The sequence below is a fragment of the Bos javanicus genome, chromosome 13 (genome assembly GCF_032452875.1).
Source record: "Bos javanicus breed banteng chromosome 13, ARS-OSU_banteng_1.0, whole genome shotgun sequence".
Lineage (NCBI taxonomy): Eukaryota > Metazoa > Chordata > Mammalia > Artiodactyla > Bovidae > Bos > Bos javanicus.
Window position 1 is genome coordinate 61,141,827 of NC_083880.1, and position 22,501 is coordinate 61,164,327.

Consider the following 22,501-nt stretch of genomic DNA (forward strand, 5'->3'; position numbering starts at 1 on the left):
AGCCTAGGACAGTGCCTGTAATGTAATGGGATACTCAGTATTTAAGGAATGAGGGGATGATTAAATATTGGATGAATGCATGCATGTGTAAACAAATCGTTAGTTATTAGGAATTTCGGGGAGTGGGGCATCCCGGGATTAAGGAGATTGACTGGGAATGGAGAATGGGGTCCTCGGGTCTCCCTCGGAGTGGATGCCCCCTGCAGTGGTCCAGCGCTACTTTCCCTACCACCAGCATGTTGCTTAGCAACCGGCCTCCTGGCCCTCCGCCTCCGCTAGAGGGCGCGCGGGCGTGGAGACATGAACGCGCACGCGTGCGCGGCGCGGGCCGGCGAGGGAGGCACGTCACTTCCTGTTTCCTTAGGGGAACGTGGCTTTCCCCAGAGCGCCGGATCTTTCTCTCTGCGTCTCCGCTGCAGCGGCTGGACCTGGAGTTGGACCCCGAGCGCAGCTTCGCCATGGACTCGGCCGTCAGCGACCCGCATAACGGCAGCGCCGAGGCAGGCGGCCCAACCAACGGCACGACGCGGCCACCTTCCACGCCAGAGGGCATCGCGCTGGCCTACGGCAGCCTCCTGCTCATGGCGCTACTGCCCATCTTCTTCGGCGCCCTGCGTTCCGTGCGCTGCGCCCGCGGCAAGGTAGGGTCCGCGGCAAAACCGGGCGCTGTCCACCTCCCACCCTGACACGGCTGACACGGACCCTCCCCCTACCCCCGCCCTAGACGGGACAGACACCTCTTCTGTCCGGACACTGGCCCTTCCCAATATCGCCCACCACGGCTTCCCCACGCCAGGTTCACATCCCGGGGCTGACCTTAGGTGCCTGAGGATGTGGGCACCCATCCGCGAACCGGGTTCCCGAACTGACCCCTTCCTCAAATAGGGACTGCGCCCTCCCTCTGTGCGTCGTGCTGGAAGCACCGTTGGCAGACCCTCACACTATGATTGAGCACTGTTTCGAGCCTCCTGGTCCTGGCCAGACCAGCTTCACCCTCGGCTCTCGCTGCTCATTCCACCTGGGACACTCGCCGCATCCCAGGCTCTGGGTCAGCATCCCTCTGTACCTGCTGGCTCGCTGGTCCTAACACCTCCTGAATGGTACAGTCTCTTGTCATTCCTCACCCTACCCCCCTCCCCGGGTAAGTTCTGGAACCCAGGCTCATCCCTAGGCTCTCACACCTGTCCGGCTGGAATCTGTGACCCATAGAGTCTTGCCCCACCTCAAAAAAAAAAAAAAATAACACAGAAATATTAACTCCTAGAACCCCTAGCTCAGGCCCCAGTTTTTTTGTATCACTTTGTGGAACCAGTTCCAGTCAGCCAGCTCCTCAAAACTTGGCACTTTGGTGCCTCTCTTTTTTAACCAGTCATAGACCCCAAGTTTGCTGGTTTCCTCTTCCCTGCCTAACACCCAAGCTTGGACCTATCCTAGCCTGAGTCCAGATGCTATTCCTAACCCTGTTCCCTCCCCAGACCCTGACCCTACCTCAAAGTAGCTCCTCTCTTCATGCCCCTTAAGACAGTCCTTCCACCAAATTGGAGTAACTCAGCTGAGTTAGTGAGCTGCCATTGGCCTCTCTTGTAAGACTGGGCCAGACTCCATCCCTGGTCTTCAACATCTGTCCCGTTGTATACCTAAGAGGATCCCAGGGCCTTCCACCTCCAGACTTCCTCCTTCCCACCCTCCTTCTCTATAAGAAGCTCTCTCTAGCCTTTTGCGCCAATGGCTTCTCACTTCCTGTCAGCCTGTCAGTCGTCCTCCAGCTCCTGATCTGCGGCTCCCTGCTGCTCCTCCCCACGCAAACCTGAAGTTGAACCTTAGCGGAAGCTCTCTTGCCCAAGGAGGGCAGACCCACAAAACAGCTGCCGCTTTTGAAACTGCTCTAACCCAGGTTCTCGAAACATTACCCAACTTGAGCAGTGACTGGGGCCTGCCACCTTTCTTTCCCAAAATCGGAGAACTTGCTGCTGGTTCCCTCTAGGTCAGATGCAGAGGGGATTGGTCAGGCAGGGCTTAGATGGCCCCGTTTGCCTTATTGTTCTGCCTGTTCTAAGCAGAGTTCAGGTGGCTTTCAGCCTCCCTGTCATGCCATACACGCAAACACTTGGTGCAGGGAGAAATTCTGAAATAGATCAGGACAAAGGAGGGGAAGGGCAGCATGGAATGAGCTAGGCACTTGATGTGAGGGGCTCCCCAAACTTGAGTAATTCTCCATAGCACCTTCTACACATGGATTACTAATCTCTTTAGAAAACATCTTCCAAACAACAGAATTTCCTGAACCTCCACTGTTGTCCAGGACAGAGGAATGCTGCAAAGATGAGTGGGTCAGAGCCCTATCACCACGGAGTTTGGGTGTGTGGATGAGCGAGGAATAACTAGATCTGAGATTGTAATACAAGTAGTGCTGCCGGGTTTAGGGAGAAGATTGAGCGCGCCTGGGGCTGGGCAGGGCAGCTTTGTGCTGGAGGTGGACTCGAGCCTTCATGTAGAGGTTGAATTTCAGCCAGAAGACATTCGAAGCAAAGGAAACTAGCGAAGTAGCTGCACACGGCAGTTCAGGAGTTGGTGGAAGGTCTGGAGTGGCTGGAGCAGAGGGTAATAGAAGAGAGCTTTAGATCTACTGTAGCATCTAAATACCTCTCCCCAGCATCTCCTGAGAGACAGGTGGACTGGAAGACTGTATGGAATTACAAACAGCTTGACCATTAGTAGCCTCCAATCACCAGGGTATCCTAAAGCTTACAAACCTTCACTCTGATTCTCCCAGCTACTGACTGAGGCAGGCAGAGCCAGTTTTATTATTACCATTGTATAGAGAAACTGGGAGGCAAAGAAAGGATTTCTCTGCCAGGTAGGGGCAGAACCAGATGTTCCTAGTCCTGGGCTCTCTCCTGGATGCAGTTGCCTGCATCACACAAGTGGCATTTTGGCCTGGGGAGAGGAGAGGCTAAATGACTCCCGTTTTCTACCCTGAGTCATGTTTCTGTGATCATTTGGCAAGGGGAGAAAAGTTAGCTTGGGGGCCCAGGAATTTTGATTTCACAGTAGGGTTGGACCCCCACCGCCAGCTGAGAGAGAGCATGTGAGGACAGAATTCTCCCTGGAGCCAAGTTGTCCGTGACAGAGTGAGTTGTGAAATCGTGGGAGGAGAAGGTGAAGCGTCCTGGAGTGTGTTGGGAGGAAGTAGCCATGGGCGGAGCCATCCAAGAGCAGTGCCTATCCCTGTCTGAGACCTGTGTTCCCAAAAGGGAGCAGGTCCCAGGAACAGCTACTCATCAGATTGATTCAAAGGCCTTTGGCTGGTAACTCAGAGGAGCCCCCCAGCCAGCCGGACTGGGCTCCTGCTCTATGCCAGGCCCTGGCTGGCTACCAGGAGTGCCGGACGAAGAGGCCAAGCCTTGCCCTCACAGAGCTCAGTCCCCAACAAGAAATAGCCATGTGACCAGCTGACTGCTCGAGGAGGCCGCCATGATCTTTGCCGGGGTGGGCAAGAGCTCAGCGGGCAGGACATGAAAGGGAGATGTAGGACCACAGGTGTGTTCTGGGAGGTGGTGAGCAGTTTGATGCGAGTCCAGTACAGGTGCTGGGGTGAGGTAACAAGAAGATGCTCCAGAAACCTGCAGCCTTTCTGAGGTAGGGAATCCGGAAGGCAATACAACAGCCGATCTTCATAGCCACTACATGTTTTGTGTTTGCAAAAGTTCAAGCAACACAGAAGCATGAAGGAAATCCCCGCCCCATACCACTTCCTTGGAAGTACCCAGTGAGCTGTTTGGTGTGCATCCTTCCCCATCTTTTTCTGTGCGTATACAGACATGTACGTGCCCGTGTATGTATACATATGTGAATTTATGTTTATAAAAATGAGATTTTGCAGTACCTACTGCTCTGAAACCTGATTCTTCGTTTTTTTTTCCCAAAGCAGTATATCTTGGTCATTCCCGTGTGTCAGTACATGTAGACCTATCTTATTGTTTTATGGCGGGGAGGGTAGGTTATGCACACCCGTGGTATAGAATTCCAGAAGGACTGAGCAAAATCTCCCTCCCACCCCAGCTGCCCAGTTTCCCTCCCCAGGGGCATCCCCTACTGCCTTTTTCTTGGATATCCATCAAGAGGTGTCTGTGCCTTTGCAAGTAAATAAGCACGTGCTTCCCCCACCTTTGCTATATAGCTGTTGCATTTTGGTATTTCTGTGGTTTAGTCGCTCAGTGGTGTCCGACTCTTTGAGACCCAATGGACTGTAGCCCACAGACTTCTCCATGGGATTTTCCAGGCAGGAATATTAGAGTGGGTTGCCATTTCCTTTTCCAGGGAATCTTCCCAACCCGGGGATCGAACCCATGGCTCCTGGCGTGTCTCCTGCATTCCAAGCAGATTTGTTACTGGGGAAGCGCACATTTTGTTGTAGACACACTCTTTTTTGCACCTTGCTGTCTCCACCACTTAATATGCTTCAAATCTAACACACCAGTACCCATGGAGAAGTTCTGTTCTTTAATAGCTGTATGGTGTCCCCCTGTACCCCACAGCCATGATTCTCAAAGTGTAATCCCTGTACCAGGAGAAGGCAATGGCACCCCACTCCAGTACTCCTGCCTGGAAAATCCCATGGACGGAGGAGCCTGGAAGGCTGCAGTCCATGGGGTCGCTGAGGGTCGGACACGACTGAGCGACTTCTTTCACTTTTCACTTTCATGCACTGGAGAAGGAAATGGCAACCCACTCCAGTGTTCTTGCCTGGAGAATCCCAGGGACGGGGGAGCCTGGTGGGCTGCCATCTATGGGGTCACACAGAGTCGGACACAACTGAAGCGACTTAGCAGCAATCCCTGTACCAGCAGCATCAGCATCACCTGGAAACTTGTTAGAAACACGTATCTGTTCACAAGCCCTACTGCCAATTCTGACATGTGCTCAAGTGTGAGGACCTCTAATTTGGAGTCCTCCGCTGGTCAGTTAGTTTGTGTCAATCTTCTGCTATCATAAGCCATGCTGAAATTAATCTCATTATACATTTGTTACTTCACGCTTCTCTGTGTATTTGTAGGATAGATTCCTTGAAATCGATTTGCTGGGTCAGAGGCTCTGTGCATGTTTAATTTAGATGGATTTCATCAAATTATCTAGTGCAGAGGTTGTACCAGTTGATAACTCCCACCCGCAGTGACCTTGATTCTCATTTAATGGCTGCTTGGTAGTCCATTCTCCAGAGGTTTCTGAGCTGTTGTGTGATGCGATCAGGTCCTTCAGAAAGAGCTCCTAATAGAGGAGGGGGCAGGCAGGAAGGGGGCTGGTGAGGTGGTGCTCATGGAGCCTGCAGTGGAGGGTGAAGGACTCGGGTGGGGGTAGTTTGGGAGATGCTTGGGTGAGTGAGTGCACGTGCAGTGAGGAGAGGAGACCTGGGGTGCCAGAATGGTCGGTGAATCCCAGATCCTTTGTAGGGCATGGCCTGGAAGCAGAACTCCCAGAGCTCCAGCAGAGCCAACGACTTCAATGAAGTTGGCATCCTTCTTCCTTTGCTACTTTTGCTTCCGCTCTGATAACTAAGCGTCCACAGTGTCACTGGAAGCTAAATTTATTTCTGCTCTTTCTGTCAGCTCCCAGCCACTCAAACCCACCCCAGGAGCCATTGCATTTGCATACGAACATCTAGTTTGAAAATCTAAATTGAATCAGTGGAGAATCTGGCCAACTTCTAGTATTTTTGAAACTACAGAGATTCTGTTGCTGTCAGGATTCTGTTCCTCAGAAAGGTCACAGGCCCCCTGAGCATTTTGACATAACTTGGCAGCAGAAATTTCCAGATAGGAAAGACAGAGGACTTCTAGGGGGTGATAGCCAAGAGTCTGGGCTCTGGAACCAGACTGCCTCAGCATGCCTCCTGGCTCTGCCACTTGGCCAGCTGTGTGACCTTAGAGCGAGTTACATCACCTCTCTGAGCCTCGGTTTCCTTATCTGTAAAATGGAGGTATTAAAAGTCCCTGCTGCCTGGGGTTATTGTGAGGATGAAATCATGTAAAGTACCTAGAATGCTTGGCACCTAGAAAGCCCTCAGTAAATGCTGTCCGTGTTACCGTCCTGGTCAGTCAGATTTTAAGTCTTCCGTGCTGACTCAACATTGCACGTGGGGTGTTTCTAACAGTCACCCACAGAAGACCGGATTTAACTGTGTGGTGGAGCATCTGTCCAACCTGGTTTGCCATCAAATAATACTGAGCCTCTTCCCACCCAGGATCCTGGGCTGAATTGAAGTGAATGTGTGGAAATGAGCAGTCACTCTGGTTTGCAGGTGATGCCAGAGTCTGTGGGTCCTTTCACACCACGTGCCCTGCATCTGCAAGTCCCTCTGCCTGTAAATGCTTCCCTTCCTTGTACACAAAGCAGACTCCTCAGCTCAGTCAGCATTTATCTGGCTCCTGCTGCATACCAGACCCTGTGCTTGGCCTTCACAGCTTTGCTTAAATAATACCTGCTCTAACCACCTCTGACACTCCCTGCTTCCTTGCAGAAGTAGTATCCTGTCCACTTTCACGTGACTCCCTTGTACATAATAATGATAGTTTGTACAACTTGTGGGAAGCTCAAGGCACAACACTTAAGTACTTCCAATGCAAAAATCATTGAATCCTGGCAACCCGTTTTACAGCTGAGGAAATTGAGGCTCTGAGAAAGAAAATAACTTGCCCAAGGTCCCACCGCTGGGAAGAAGCAGAGCTGGCAATGGGGCTGGGCCCGCTGACGTCAGAGCCCTCCTTCCACCACGGGCTGCTCGTGCCACGTATCGAGGCAGTTCTACCACGGGTCACGCTACCCGGGGATATTCTGTTTACACGTCAAAGCCTTGGCCTGCCTGCCTGTGAACACTTTAGAGTCGGGAGCTCATTTAGTTTTGTGCCCACCCTGCTGCTACACAGGAAATACAGTGACTCTGTGGAGGTCCACTGAGAGGGCCATGAATTTGCCCACACCCTACCACACAGTGCTGCCAAATGCAGAAATCAAGGGCTGGGAGGAAGGAAGGAAGATGGGCCTACCTCTCCATGTCATTATTGCTCATCTGCTCCTAGTGGAGCTGCCAGAGAGTGACTCACACAGCTACCTGGTCCTTCCAGGGGGGAGGATCTCCCTCAGCCCCGCCTGGGCTGCAGGGCTGTAATGTAGCCATGCCTATGTTGGGATTTGGCTTAGGGCCTCCCACCTGCCCCTCCCTGATAATCACAGCTCCTTGGACAGCCACAGTACTTGACAGTTTGCCAGGCTCTTGGACATCTCATTCGATTTAAGCCTCTTGGCCCTTTTAAGTGAAGTCGCTCAGTCGTGTCTGACTCTTTGTGACCCCATGGACTGTAGCCCACCAGACTCCTCCATCCATGGAATTTTCTAGGCAAGAGTACTGGAGTGGGTTGCCATTTCCTTCTCCAGGGGATCTTCCCAACTCAGAGATCGAACCCAGGTCTCCCACCTTGCAGGCAGGCCCTTTCCCTGGTCTGAGCCACCAGGGAAAGCTATAGACATTGTCGGTCTGTTTGACAGATGAGTGAACAGGCTTAGAGAGCACACGATCTGCCTGAGTCACCCAGCAAGCCATTGTTAGGGCGGTCACTCTAGGGGCATCGTCGTGCAGTGACGGTCGCTGGGTCCTTGTGGACTGTGAGCACAGAAGTGGGTGGGGAGCCTCGTGGTCCTGAAAGCTTTTGACCTTTAGATTTATATTTAAAATGTTTTTTAATATAAATTTAAACAGAATTATTGGAGAAGAAAATGGCAACCCACTCCAGTATTCTTGCCTGGAAAATCCCACGTCAGAGGAGCCTGGTGGGCTACAGTTCATGGGGCTGCACAGAGTCAAACACGCCTTAACGACTAAACAACAACCAGAATTACACCAATATAGATTTTCATTAGGAAATCTTTTTGTCATGAATTCCATGGAGCTGATTTAACTTTCTGTGTTGTACTGTTAATTCCATTTCCTTTTTTTTTTTTTTCATTTTAATAATACTGAAGTGATTTTGCTTGCATTCAGTTGTTTCATGTAAGTATTTATCCTCCGTCAGCTCTATACCCAGATCCCATTCCTGCTATCTGCCATTGTGAGTTTAACTGTGGCTTGTACTCTGACCAGATTCATTTTCCCAGTCACTTGAGTCTGAGTTTTGTCAAGATTTGCTTCTCCTTGCAGTTGTTGTCTTCCCAATGCTCAGTTTTAACCATTGTTAGTTTTGTTTTGTGGTTGGTCTGTTTCCACTTAGAATATTCACTACCTACTGAATAAAAGACTGGCTATCTTGACACCTCAGCTAATCTGTAAGGAAACTGGAAGTAGCCCTCATGAGGCCGAGGGCTGCTCTCCTGTCGCCAGTGTCCAGTGTTTTCTCTTGCAGTTGTTAGGCACCCACTGCTTCTGCCGCACACGCACTGGGTCCTCCAGGACTGTCCCTGTCGGGGTCCCGGTCTCGTCAATAGCAAGTCGGTGGGATCAGAGCATCCTGCCCCGGGGTGGATAGACCATAGCCCTGGCAGAGGGAACAGCACTAGCAAAGCCTTGAGTCAGGAAAACATGGGGACCCCTGAGGCACCTCAGTGACCAGGCATAAAGCGGGGAGATGAATGAGCTGTCATGGCACCAAGTTCCCACCAGTGTCCAACCCTTGCAGGCCAGAACCAGTCCCCTCTCAGCACGGCCTTTTTTCATCTAGAACGCCTCGGACATGCCCGAGACGATCACCAGTCGGGACGCCGCCCGGTTCCCCATCATCGCCAGCTGCACGCTCTTGGGACTCTACCTCTTTTTCAAAGTAAGTCCTTTGTCACCTGGTGTGTCATTTGGTTTAAATATTTTATTTTGTTCTGTTTTTCCCATCACAGGAGGCATGCATGTTCATTTATAGAAAATAAAGAGCAGGAAAAGTAATAACAATTCACCCCTCGCCCCCCTTCCCTGCTGTGATGTCGGGGGGCTCCTTCCCACCAGACTTTACTTCCCTTCTCCGTGGAGCTTTCTGTTCTGTTCTGGTTTCTGTTTTTGTACTCTCCATGTTGGGGTGGGGTATAGCTGTGTCTCGGACATACCTCTACCATACTAATTGCTTTTCTTTTTTTTTTTTTTAATTTATCGAGGTTTATTTTCCCAATAAAAGTTACACAGGCTCAGTGTTGAAAACCTGGAAAACACAGAAAAGTAAAAAGGGGAAAACAGCAGCCATCCAAAACCCCCCTGCCAGAGACAGTCACAGAGTCCCTTTGGAGGTGTGTCCTTCCCCTGCTGCTCCCGTGCATGGTTCCTCCGTAGCTGTGACCACGTGGCGTGTTCAGTCCTGTAGCCGCTTCCCTCACTTCACATTGATAGCATCATAAGCATTTTCTCATGCACTGCAGACTCACAAACTTTTTATCTTAGTCTAACATGTACTGTTTTCTGATGACAAAAGTAATTTATGCAGAAAACAGAGAGGAGAAAAACACGCAGGTCATCACCATTAGCACCTTGGCATATCTCCTCTCAGACTTTTCATAAGCATGTTTTTAACGTAATTATAGTCATTTTATAACTTTTTTTTTTTAAATAACACAGTACAAGCACTTTTTTCCTGGTCATTGAAAACTTTTCAAGGACTTTTTTTTTCTTTGCCACCCTTCATGGCCTTCCCTGACCAGGGATTGAACCTGTGCTCCCTGCAGTGGACGTGCAAAGTCCTAACCACTGGACCACAAGGAAAGTCCTTCCTTAAGGAACACTTTTCATTTACATTTTAAAAATACATGTATAGTTTAAAAAAAATTTTTTTTTCAATGTAAGAGGAGATGCAAATAAACCATAATACTCTCCCCAGCATAGTTTCTTGTGAGTTATTCCGTTATGCATAGATCCACATTTATGTAAAAATTTTCAAACAGCTATATATATATCAAACATACCGTTCTTTCCAGGGTGATATTTTTGTATGAGCACCATCAGCTCTGCCTCCTTCCCTGTAACAGCTGCCTGTGGTTCTGTTTCCCGGATGCACCCTGAGGGGGCATCCAGCGGTGGGAAGTCCCAGCACTGTAGCCGTGGGCATCGTCGTGGGCGCCTCAGCACAGTCACGTGTTGTCAGGTGTATCTGCAGTAGGACTGCCCGCTCAGACAGCATCTCCACGTGGCAATCGGAACAGACTGTGCCACATCCTTCTGATTTTACCAGTTTAAATGCCCTCCCAGCAGTTACGAGTGTGCTGGCTTCCCTGTACTCCCACCTACACCGAGCACCGTCAAAATCCTTGACTCTTACCAGTCTGTGGATGAGTCAAAAACAGCGCCTGTTTGCAGTTCCATCGCTCCCTCATTATTGGATCAGAACCACCCCTTTTAATGATTTCAGAATATCCCTTCCAAGCAGATACACCACGGCTGACTGACAGCATCCACCTCACTTCACACAGAAAACGTAGTTGTGATTTTTACTCCTGTCAGTGAGAAGGCATCAGGTCACATTAGGTGTTCACCGTTTTTCCTTTTCCTCTTTTCCTGGACCTCGGGAGAAGAGGTGGATTTCTCACGTGCTTTGGTTCACAGCACACCGCCATCAGCCATGCCGGGCTGCCCTGCTTGTTTTCTTCACCCCTGACGCCCATCTCCATCTTCCACCTTCATTTCCCTTCACCGGACGCACCTGCCCTCAGGCGTTTGTGTCGTTGGATGTGAGTCTTTTTCAAAGGCATATGGTCTGAGTGTATCTGTGTGTCTTTGGTGAGAGTCTCGTCTCCATACGTGGCACTGTGTCCCTTTCCGTTTCCCCTGTACTCTTGCGATCTCTCCGTGGCTCCGTGTACATGAGCGCGGTGCATCCGACTTGGCTTTTGGCAGATATTTCTCAAGTCTCTACTGTACTGAGTGCTAGGAATACACACCCAGGCCTTTGCCTCAGGACCATCTAATATTTTCAGTATTTAGGATTCTCTCCTTAGGTTAGATTCCCTAGAAAGGAATTTCTGGCAGCAGAGGGTGTGAACATTTTTATTTAAGGCTCCAGACACCTGTTGCTCAGCTTGTCCTCCTCTCCAGGCAGGTAAGCCCCAGCCTGCCTTGCGCCAGAAGACACAGTGTCCATCCCCACCAAGTCACAAGAGTGTCATGTTGTGATTTCTGAAAGGCAGCTGCCTGGATAACACAGACACCAGTTTCTTCCCAAATTCCAAACTGACCACTGGATATAGTTTGCATAACAGTGGCTCTCACTTTCTCACTAGGCCCCTTTCCTCCTCCTGGTTAGGGCACTGGAGTTTGTTGCATTTCTCAAGATCATAAAATTTACCTTATCGCACCTCATTTAAACCTGATTGCTTTGAGGCAGCTTATGAAAATTAAATCCAGTAGCATAAGGAAAATGAAGAAATTGGGGTAAAGGAGAAAAAAGAATAAAATAGTAGAAAGCAAGGAAGCTTTGGGTGAGGACCCTACCCAGACCCTGTGCTCTAGACTCTGCAGACTTGTGCTTCTGCCAGAAGTACCCCTGACACGGGTATAGCCCTGACTTCTAAAAGTTCAGAATTGGCGCACAATTCGTAGGCCACACAGTCAAGCTGACCAGAAACTCAAAGACATGGCCAGAGGGAAATTTCTTCCCCCGGCCCGTGTTGAAAGAGCACTGTGTAGTGGGGAAACACATCCTTGCGAGTTAACTCGGTCCACACGCCTGTGCGGGTCGGAGCGTTCGCCCTGTGCCCACTGATGTTCAGTCAGTCTACAAGTCTCTGTTGAGAACTCACACACAGGTGCTGTGCTGGGTGCTGGCACTGCAGTGGGGAAAACTGCTGGCCCACCCCTGCCCTCTAGGAGCTTCTTAAGTGGTGGAGACAGACACCAGTCTCGCAATCAGTAGATACACATGCAGTGAGAGTCCTAGGAAGCGCTGTGGAGTCGAGGCCTGTAGCACCAGAACGCACGGAAGGACCTGCCCCTGCCCAAGCCCCCACCTCAGACAGCAGCCCCTTACCTGCCTTGCTGCTCAGCCGAGAACCCTAGACGTGCCCTCCCCCCACAGCCCGCAGCCCTGGGCACGTCCTGCTTCTCTAGCTCAGAGAGCTGGAGTCTGACCCCCTTCTCGCCATGTCCTCCATCCTCCCACACGCAGTGCCCTTCTCGCTGGGCTGTCACCTTGGACTTCTGCCCTGTGGGGTGTGCCTTCCCCACAACTGCAGAGGAATCCTCTCAGGCCATCAGACTAGGTCACAGCCTTGCCCTCAGCCCTGCAACACCAGCGTGTCTTACCCAGACGAAGCTAAAGCCTTTTTCACAGCTCTGCAGCTTCTGTCTCCCTCCTGCCGTCCTGGCCTCGTCTCCTGACACTCTGCTTCCTCCCTCCGCTCCAGGCCTGCAGACCCTCACTGTTCCCTGCACACGGGCACACAAGGCCCCCTGGGGACCCTTCCCGCCGCCTCCAGGGCTCTTCCCCCAGACCTCCTCACAGCCGCTCCCGTTCTGCCTTCAGATCTACTCCTAGGTGAAGTGTCGGAGGCTTTCCTGGGCCACCTGGGTGACAGTCCCACCCCACTCTGCTTACACTGCTGTGCTTTTCTTAGCACCCGTCTCCATCTGACAGTGTGTTACACTTTCATCTCTTGAGATTCTCCCCCTCTGGAGCCTGAACTCCGTGAGAGCAGGGGCTTTTCTGCCTATTCCAGCACTGAGCACGGCGTACGGCACGTAGCAGACAGTAAACATGAGCTGAAATAATGAAGGTCATGTCGAGGAAAGCTTCTCAGAAGCCCAAGTGAGGAGAAGAGAGCTTCCCAGACAGAGGGGCATGTGCGCGGGCCGCCCGCGGGTGGGAACATAGCACACCAAGGCCAGTGTGGCGTGAGCTGCAGCCAGAGAGGCCTGCGGTGGTCACCACGAGGACACGAGAAGCCAAGGAGAGGGTGTGGACTTGAGCAGGGAAGCTCAAGCAGGGAACCTGCTGAGAGGTGTTAAGCAGGGGAGCAAGGTGATCAGACAGGCGTTTAAACAGATCCAAGAACAGCCTTGTTTGACAGTCATCAGTGGCCCTGTGTCCCACTCCACAGCACATTATTTCCCCCCCAGTAAGAGGGCCTCATGATAACAAAAGACAATATGATACTGTGACCGTGGAGCCATATAACACAGCCTTTCTAAAGTCCAGAGTTAACAACATGTGACCACTGGCTCTGGAGCCCTGTGAGAGAGAATGTTCCTCAGGTTCACCCAAATAAGACCCCGAAGCAGCTGTCAGGGCCTGCGTCAGAGCTTCAGGCATCGTTGTGGGAGAGGCGGCCCAGGAAAGGATGGAGAGGGGACGGGGTGCAGGTGACTCATAACCGGGTGGCCACCCACAGGCTCCCTCAGCCGTTGAGCAGAGAGGAGGAAGCTTGAAAGAGTTTGTTCTGGGGTTCAGACGGCTCTCTTGGGACTTTGAACATCAGGCTCCCCTCCCCTGTGTCTGCCCCCTACACACACACCCCATTGCCTGTCTCCAAGTGGAGCCACCAAGGGCAAACCTACAGACTGCTTTAGTCAGTTCAGTTCAGTCACTCAGTTGTGTCCGACTCTTGGCGACCACTTGGGGAGGCATATCTGAGGGCTTGAGGGTCCTTCCCTTTTTCCTGTTGCCATAGAAACCGGAAGCCCCCCTTCCCAGTACCATTTGAGATTCTTCCTGACACTGTTCCCCATCTCCAGAGCGGGGAGACCATCTCCAGAAGAAAAGCAGGGAATCTGGTTTCCTCATAGCCTCCAACAACCCTGACGTCCTGTTTCTCTTTGTATCTCTGCCTCAGATATTCTCCCAGGAGTACATCAACCTCTTGCTGTCCATGTATTTCTTCGTGCTGGGAATCCTGGCCCTGTCCCACACCATCAGGTCAGAAGGCATCTCTGCGACCTTTGAAGCAGCTTTCTCAAGAGCCAGTACAGGGTCTCGGATGAGAACATGACCTTTGGCGTCATTCAGAGCCAGGTTTGAGTCCTGGCTGTAAAAACCCAAGGGAACTTTTCCCCTGTGTTATACCGTGGGTGACCCTGCACAAGAACCGGAGCCTCTCTGGGCCCCGGTTTCTTTCCAAGGAAGGATAAGACTGTCCGGTGGGCGTTGGCCACCACAGTTGTTAGGGAAATTATCTGTGAACAGTAGTGTCGTGGTAGTTGTCACAGTACTGAGATGAGTGATGCCGGTGCCACCTGCTGCGTGTGGTGGCTGCTGCGCACGCGCTAAGCTGGCTTCTCACTTGTGGTCTCAGCTCATAAGAGAGCAAGGCAGTACTGAGAGAAGTTAGGAGCACAGGCTCTGGAATTTGACTACCTGACTTGGAATCCAGACTCTGCCACTTAATAGCCCTGTGACTTTGGGCAGGTTACTTAATCTCTCTGTCCTCAATTTCCTCACCTGAATGTGAAGGAAAATGATCATACCTTTCTCATTGGTCACGTAGAAACTTTTAGGACAGTATCTGACACTCGGTGTGTTCAGTAGCTGTTAGCCATTGTTGTAATCATTGTAATCTGTTGCTTTTAATCCTATGACACATTCAGAAATTGAAGCTCAGAGAGGTTAAGAAATTTGCTAGGATGATACAGCTGATAAGCAGCAGAACAAAGATTCAAATCTAAGTTTCTGTGGCCGCAGAGCCCATCCTCTTTTCACTGCCACCCTGTTCAGATCGTCACGTGCTGTGTCAGTTCAGTGGGGGTTGAAGGAACTAAACCAGGAGTCCTCAGGTGGGTCTGCTTACCCGACGGGAGTGGTGTCCCCAGCCCATCCCCTGGCTGTGACTGCACAAGCACCCCAACCTGCTTCCATCTGGCCCCTTGAAGAGGTACAGCCTCAGGCTGACAACCATGGAGGTGGTCAGCAGACCAGGAAAAGTTCCCGGAAGGCAGGAACGCAATTTGAACTCGGCTCCGAAGGGCAGGAAACCTGGAAGAGGGTGTAGGAGGGAGAGGCCAGGCCAGGAGCCAGAAGGTCTGTGCACATTGTAGGTGCAGTCAGAGAGGAAGAGCGGGATCCTCAGGGAAGCCCTGGGAGTGGGCGGAGCTTGGCCTGGTTCCTCGAGGCAGGATCTGGGAGTCAAGAATGTGGGCCCAAGAGACAGTCAGACCTGGAACCAAGGCTCAAGTTACTCAAGCTCTCTGAGCATGAGTTTCTTCACCTGTGAAATGGAGATACGGGGAGTACCTCCTTGGAGGGGCGTGGGAAGGTTCAAGTCAGCATGTCTGTGACATGCCCAGAGCAAGGGGGTATGTCCAGATTCCACCGAGAATGAGAGCAACTGGCTCAAGTTCACACAGACATATGGGACCGAGGTCAGTGTTGTCTTCAACTTCACCCACCTTCACCCACAAGGCCGTGTTCTAGGGCCACACCCCAGCCCCCCAATCCTTCTGGAGATCCAGACTGATGAGCCCAGCAAGATAGTGGCAGACCTAGTCACCCTTCCCCAGTGAACAGACCTCTTCTCTCCTGGTGGACCAAGTGAGGGAGGTCATTTCCCATGCTGGTTGTGCCAGTAACTCAGTTGTGTCCAGCTCTGTGACCCCTGAACTGTAGCCCACCAGGTTCCTCTGTCCATAGGGATTCTCCAGGACAGAGTGCTGGAGTGGGTTGCTGTGCCTGCCTCCAGGGGATCTTCCTGACCTGGGTTTGATCCCATGTTGCAGGTGGATTCTTTACCGTCTGAGCACCAGGGAAGCTCAAGAATACTGGAGTGGGTACCCTATCCCTTCTCCAGTAGATCTTCCCAACCCAGGAATCGGACCAGGGTCTGCTGCATTGCAGGCGGATTCTTTACCAGCTGACCTACCAGGGAATCCCATGCTGGTTAGGAGCCCCCCAGTTCTAGCGCATCCCACCCTCCTCAGCATCTGCAAGAGTCGTTACCACAGCCCAAGCACTGCCTTAGCATGAAAAAATATATTTTGTTTGACCAGGTGCTGAGGAGTTGATTATTTCACTTTATTTCAACAGTCCTACAAGAGAGATCACCAGCCACTGCCCAGCAGGCTATTTTGAACCTGTGTCATTTTGACACCCCAGATCTTTCTTTTTTCCTTTTAGGACAGTAACTGAGAAACATTGTCCAAAATTTCTCATGGATTAACCAAGAAAGAGTTGTCTGTCTTTTAACTAGTTCATAGTTTTTATTGATAGAAATTATCAGCAGAAAATAGAACCGAAGCCACTAAAACTGCACATGGTAAAATTTGCCAGTGACTGTCATTTTCTTGAGACGATTTAGAGCACACAGTGTGACTTGGGAAGGTGAGACCTTGTGAAAATGATGACTGGCCGTGGGCATAAGGGGTACTCACCATTCAGGGTCCAAGCTATCCTCTGAAACAGAAATTGATACAGACTGAAAAACTGGGATGAATGGGATTAAAGAAAGCCTTACTATAAAATGTACAGGGAAAAGAACTGAATCAGATAAAAATAATTTTAGCAGAAAAGGGGGAGGGCATAATTTAATTGTGCTATTTAGATAGTTGATCTAAGAATTAAGTTTACCTTCCTTTGATCGAATGGAGTTTTCTTAAGTATTTTCTCCTAGAAGTCTACAGTACTGTTAAAATTTTGGTTAGTTGTTTGTATGTATCCCCAAACATAGACCTTCCTCAGAATCCAAACAAGGACTGCAGGTTCAAGACAGGAAAACTGAGGCTCAGAGAGTGTCACAGCCTTCAGGAGCAGAGTGGTTTTGAGCACGGGTCTAACTGTGCAGCCACGTATTTTTTGTAGTTTTGGCGAAAATGAAGGAGAAAAGAGAGCTTAAAGATGGGACCTGGGCACGCGCTCTCCGATGGGCCTGTAGTCTCCTGAGGACAGCCAGAGGAGGGTTCTGTCTGCTGAGAGGCTGTGGGGGCTGAGCCCCAAGCCAGGGAATCCAGGCGGCGGTGTTTGTGGGATTCCTTCCACTTCCCCAGCTGCCGTGAGCCTCCCAGGGAAGAAACCACAGCCTACAGCAAAGTGAGGGCCCACAGCCTGCCTTCACCCTCTACAGCCACCAAGACTCATGCCTGTGCCAGTACCCTTCCTGCCAAGGGAACCGTGCAGCTTACTTTTACCACCTCTGAGCTCATATCCCACCTAGCTGACCTTTAGAGGATAAGGTCCCTAAGACCACGATCTGCAACCCCAGGAGGGAGAGGCCACACACCAGTTTGCCCTTTGCCTTCACCCCCAGGGGAGAAGGGCAGCAGGATGTGGTTTCCCAGCAGAAAGCAGTGACCTTTAGGCTTGACGTGAGCCATCAAGGGCTGGAAGGAGTGAGTCTCTGCCTGCTACAAAAACCTGCATTCAGCAAGCATTTACCAGCTGCCTCTCAGGACCCTTGCCCTTAAGGCAGGCTCACACCAGCCAGGTTGCTTGTCTCTTGCCCCGTATTATCCAGCAGCCCCTCTTCTTGGGATAACAAAGACATCTGTCTAGAGACTTCATACTTGGAGTTGAAGCTGCAGTTAAGCTTACAGGGTGCCAAACATTCATGTAATCCTCTTAATAATCCAATGAGAAAGGTATTGTTACAGTGTTCCAAATGAGGAGACAGTTGCAGGAACAGTTAAGTAACTTTGCCAAGGTCACACAGCTCAATGGCAGAGCCAGGATTTGAATCCAGGAAACCTGGCTCCAGAGTCCATGCTCTCAACCCCTTTCCCTCTGCTTGTAGGGCTCCTAAGTTTAGCGCCTCAGGCCTTCTCTCTGCCTCTACACACACCGTCTGGCTTCATGCTCCTGAAACGTGATTCAGTGAACTGAGCTGAAACTGGCTTCCAGCCTCATCCCTCCCAGCTGCTGCCTCCCACCTGCTCAGAGCCTGTTTGTGGAAACCCACTCCCAATTGCATCTTGTATCAGTCGTGTCTACATAATCACAAAGCCTTGTCATCATTCATGTCATACCTCTGTAGACGGGAAGGGATTGGCTGTGTGTTGAATGGAAACTTAAGGCCCAGAGATAGTTCTTAATCCACATTTTCTTCCTCCAAGCTCCAGGGTCTTAGAGAGCTCCCTTTTCCCTGCCTTTACCTCTGTGCCCTGGGTACCCCTTGGCCTGGGTCCATTTTCCTTTAGCTGGGAGCACCATTGTGGATTTGCCTGCCTCATCAGTCATCAGTCTGATCTGGTATTGCTGAATGCTTTCAAGTTCAACCACCTGCGATGATAGACATTGAGTACTTATGACCCCTGTTGAGGATCTAACGCTGGGCTAAACTTCTCCGTCTCCCCTACTTTCACAGCAGCTCTTTGAATCAGGTGGTATTATCCCCACATTCAGCAGAGAGACTGATGCACTGAAGTGAGCCCAGGGCCTCATGTGGCAGAGCAGGCATCAGGGCTGGGCCACCCCGGTTTGTGTCTGCTCCACGATACTGCTTAGTATCCAGACCCAGACTGAGCCAAAAGCCCTGGTTTTCCGTTCTGTTCTGAAGGCAATCCAAAAAAGAAAGTCTCTGCTCCCTGCCAGGCCAGGAAGTAGACCATGCTGAGTAATCAGAATGCTTCCAGAGACGAGGCCAAGCCCATCCTGAGCCACAAACAGGCCCCATGGAAGGAGTGAATGTGAGCCCGCTCTCGCCCAAGGGGCTGTGATTCATCTCACTTATCAAGTCCAGCCGAGTTTGTAAAAATCACAGGCCTGGCAAATTATGGAGTGGGGTGACCATCAGGTCATCTGACTTAATAGGTCTGGAAGGGAATCCAGGAATATGCAATCTTTTTTCTTCTCATGTTTAATTTCTTTTATTTGTATTACGAAACTGACAGCATGGTTATTACTCAAATTAGAGGTGACAATAATTCAGCTTATACTGTTTCCGCTTTATCTGTGTTGGCACAGTTTATATAATAGTTAAGGAATCATCTAGAAGGAATTGCTGCTTTCCAGCATCTCTAAGTGTTCTGGGAAACTGATAATTAAAGGAAATGGTCAAAACAAATCCCCTCAAGAAGAATACTAGTCAACTCAGGCTTGCTTCGGGTCTGCTAACTGCTAAAGTGTGCTAGATTTTTGCAGGATTTAAAAAACATATTAAAGTAGTTTCAGACACTTAGTAGGGTTTTTTTGGGGGGGTTGATCCCTGAGTCAGGAAGATCCCCTGGGGAAGGAAGTGGCAACCCACTCCAGTATTCTTGCCTGAAAAATCCCGTGGACAGAGGAGCCTGGGGCAGCAGTCCAAAGGGTTGCAAAGAGTCACTGAGTTCCAAGCACACACACAAGAGGCTACCTGTGAAAGAGTGATTAGATAGCCATTTTAATGGGAAGTCTCCAGTAGCCTCAGAACGCAAAGGAAACTGCAGCTTTGATTTGTCACACTGCACACACCTGGATTGCGCTTGAAATAAACAGACTTCTGAGAAATTGGGACAGAGGGTTTACCTTTTTGCTTCTAGAGTCAACAGCAAAACTCACGCCACCTCACCATCTACCTCTCTGCCTTGAGCCCAGGAGAAAGGGCTATGCATCTCATTTCCCTTATGAGTCTGCCCACAGTTTGTGCATCATGGCTTTACTGTGGACCAGGCTAGGTCCACTGCCTCTGGCTGGGCAGGGAGCTGGCAAGGATGTGGTTTATCTGGGGCTGTTTGCAGTTAATGGTCCCCTCTCAGCTGCTGGCCTTCCAGCCGCCTCAGCAATATGGGCCCAGGCAATCTCACTCTAAAGAGTCAGATCTCACCGGGCTACTAGTCGGCCCCTTATTTCAGCTCTGCTGTCTGCCTAGACTCAGCGGGTCTCCTTGAAGAGTCAGGACTTACCCTATGCAGGCTTAAGCCAGAATATGCATTCTTGACAGGACTCTCATACAGATTGTGGATAAACCAGACTTTGGAATCCATTGCTGTCCTAAAAACTGTTTTATGTGAAAGTCTGCCTCTTTTGTGTTTCTTGGGTAATAACTAGGAGGCTAGGTTCAGGTCTCAAATCAGCTCAAGATACTGATTTTCCATGTAACCCTGGGCAGTCACTTGCCCTCTGAGGGCCTGTTTTCACATCTCTACAATGGGCACAATAACACCTACCTCTCAGGGCAGCTGTGAGGTTGTTGGGAGATAACAGCTTGTAAACAAATGTCTGGGGTTGTGGGACCCCCACAGGGGCTCTGTTTGCCAACCTGCTTTATCTTTCCTTTCAGCCCTCTCATGAATAAGTTTTTTCCAGCCAACTTCCCAAACCGACAGTACCAGCTGCTGTTCACACAGGGCTCTGGGGAGAACAAGGAAGGTCAGTGCTGCCGCCACCCCCTGCCTTGGCCATACCTTGGATTTCTTCCCGCTCCCTCCCCTCCCCTTTGTCTCTCCGATACCGGGACTCCCTGGTACAGCGAGTGATGGGCAACGTGGGCTCTGGGATGACATCCCCACTCTGCCACTGGGTACACACTGTTACCTCTCTGAGCTTTGGGGGGTTTTGTTGGGCTTTTTTGGTTTTGTTTTGTTTTTTCATCTGTAAAATGAGCATCATAATGTAGTACCTCCCTTATAAGCATGTTGTTAGGACTGTGAGTAACTGATGAGTGGAAAGCATTCAGCACAGCGCCTGGCTCAGTAAACAGTAAACAGTCGGCTCCTGAAGCTATTTTTATCATGTCTGTTTTTAGTGTGATTACTTCCCTAGCTATGATTTGAAAAGGAGGTTCCATGGCTTTTGAAAAAAATGAAAGCCACAGGGAATTAGGGAAAGCCTGGGTCCTGTGAGTGAGTTAGGGTGTGGGTTCGACTGCTGTAACAGGATTATCAACAGCTTGGACAGGTGGAAGGTATTTCTCTTTTGTGTACAAGTCTGAGCTTGTGAATGTCACACTTGTTGGGGATGTGCCCAGCACACGCTGCCTTGTCCCTGGAGAGCAGCGATTTTATATGATTCCTTTGTGCATCTGTAGGCATCTGTGCCCAGTCAGTGACCATGGGGGTTTTCACCTGTCTTGTGCTCTGCTGCACTCGGGTCAGCGGGTCCAGGGTAGCACACCATTGCTCTGCAGACTGTCCCAAAGGACGGAGAGGCAGCTGTTCCGCAGGCCCATTTAGCTGCAGGGGAAGCTGGAAAATGTGGCTGAGAGCTAGTTGGCCTCGTTTCCATCAGGGTATTGTCACCACAGAGGGGTGAACAACGGTTGGGGCCAACCAGCAGTCCACTACAGTCTGGAATCTGAAAGGAAAGCCTGCGCTCTGTAACCCTGGGCAGGCTCCACCACCTCTCTGGGCCTCCTCAGTAGGACACTCGGAGATGATGGAGAAGGGGTCTAACGTCAGGATGTCTGCCACAGGCTCCCCAACAGAGCAGGCTCAGGGCCTCCCGCTTGCCGCTTCTCCAGGCCTCTCTCTCTCTCACCTGCTTCCTCCTCTACTGGTGACACAGGGCTACCAGCAACCTTCTTGACTCCTTTGGCGGCAGAGTAGAAAGATTCCTGAATGAACTGGGACCTTGTAAGGGCCTTGGGCTCAGTGCAGTCAGCATTGGTTGAGCACCCACTGTATGCAGGCTCTGTGCTGAGTGCTTTGTAAGGACCACCTCACTTGCTCCCCATGGCAGTCCTATCAGGGAGGTGCTGTGACCCCCATTTTTTTGTTTTGTGTTTATTTCTTTGGTCACACCTCTTGGCATGTGAACCTTCCCCAACCAGGGATCAAACCCGCGCCCCCTGCAGTGGAAAGGTGGAGTCTTAACCCCTGGACCACCAGGGAAGCCCTGTGATCCCCTTGTTACAGATGAGGAAACTAAAACTCGAAGAGGGAGCCGCCTCCCCAGCTGGCTGCCCAGCTGCTAGTGCAGAGCGTGGGCTTCCAGCACCGTGGACCACCTCCCACTGACCCTGCGTCAGGCCTGGGTTCCCTCCGGGCCTCCATTCCCTCCTCTAGGAAATTGGAGCGTCTGGGGTTGGGGAGGGCTCCAGTGAGCACCCCCAGCCTGTGGGTCTCTGACGGAGCCCACAGCCATACCCTCCTCCGTCCAGGGGCTGACAGGTGGGAGGGGCAGCCCCGCCCCGGGGAGTGGACTTACCCGGCCTCTCTGCCCAGAGATCATCAATTATGAGTTTGACACCAAGGACCTGGTGTGCCTGGGCCTGAGCAGCATCGTTGGCGTCTGGTACCTGCTGAGGAAGGTGAGTAGCCAGGGCCTAGGCAGTTGCGGGGGGTGCTGGAGCGCTGGAGGGGCAAGGTGGTGACCGGTGAGGTGGCCTCACTCTCTCCTTCCCCCAGCACTGGATTGCCAACAACCTCTTCGGCCTGGCCTTCTCCCTTAACGGGGTGGAGCTCCTGCACCTGAACAACGTCAGCACTGGCTGCATCCTGCTGGGCGGGCTCTTCATCTACGACATCTTCTGGGTGAGTCGGGCAGGGACGCGCGGGAGGTCCGGTGGAGGGCAGCCACCTTGACCTGCAGGTAAGGCCCTGGATCAGGTCCTTTCGGGGGCAGTGCCCTCGGCTGTGAAGTAGATGACAGAGCAGAGTCCCACCCCTGCTCTCCGAGAGCTCACCTTTCTTTGCCCTGTGCCTGCCAGCCGT

General features: G+C 51.2%; 1 protein-coding gene across 12 annotated transcripts in view; it reads left to right on the forward strand.

The window, feature by feature from the left end:
* The first annotated feature begins 328 nt into the window (after positions 1-328).
* Positions 329-22,501, forward strand: part of HM13 (histocompatibility minor 13) — a 38,945-nt gene continuing 16,772 nt past the window's right edge. For 2 of the 12 annotated variants that reach the window (XM_061437174.1, XM_061437183.1), the window contains exons 1-6: positions 339-641; positions 8,709-8,807; positions 13,786-13,868; positions 20,131-20,219; positions 21,959-22,098; positions 22,196-22,321. In XM_061437174.1, the coding sequence (XP_061293158.1) occupies positions 459-641; positions 8,709-8,807; positions 13,786-13,868; positions 20,131-20,219; positions 21,959-22,098; positions 22,196-22,321 (720 nt within the window). In that variant the 5' untranslated portion in view covers positions 339-458. Of the gene's footprint in view, positions 642-8,666; positions 8,808-13,785; positions 13,869-20,130; positions 20,220-21,958; positions 22,099-22,195; positions 22,322-22,501 lie in introns of all 12 variants that reach the window. The other 10 variants (XM_061437178.1, XM_061437179.1, XR_009740446.1 and 7 more) reach the window with 10 other exon arrangements.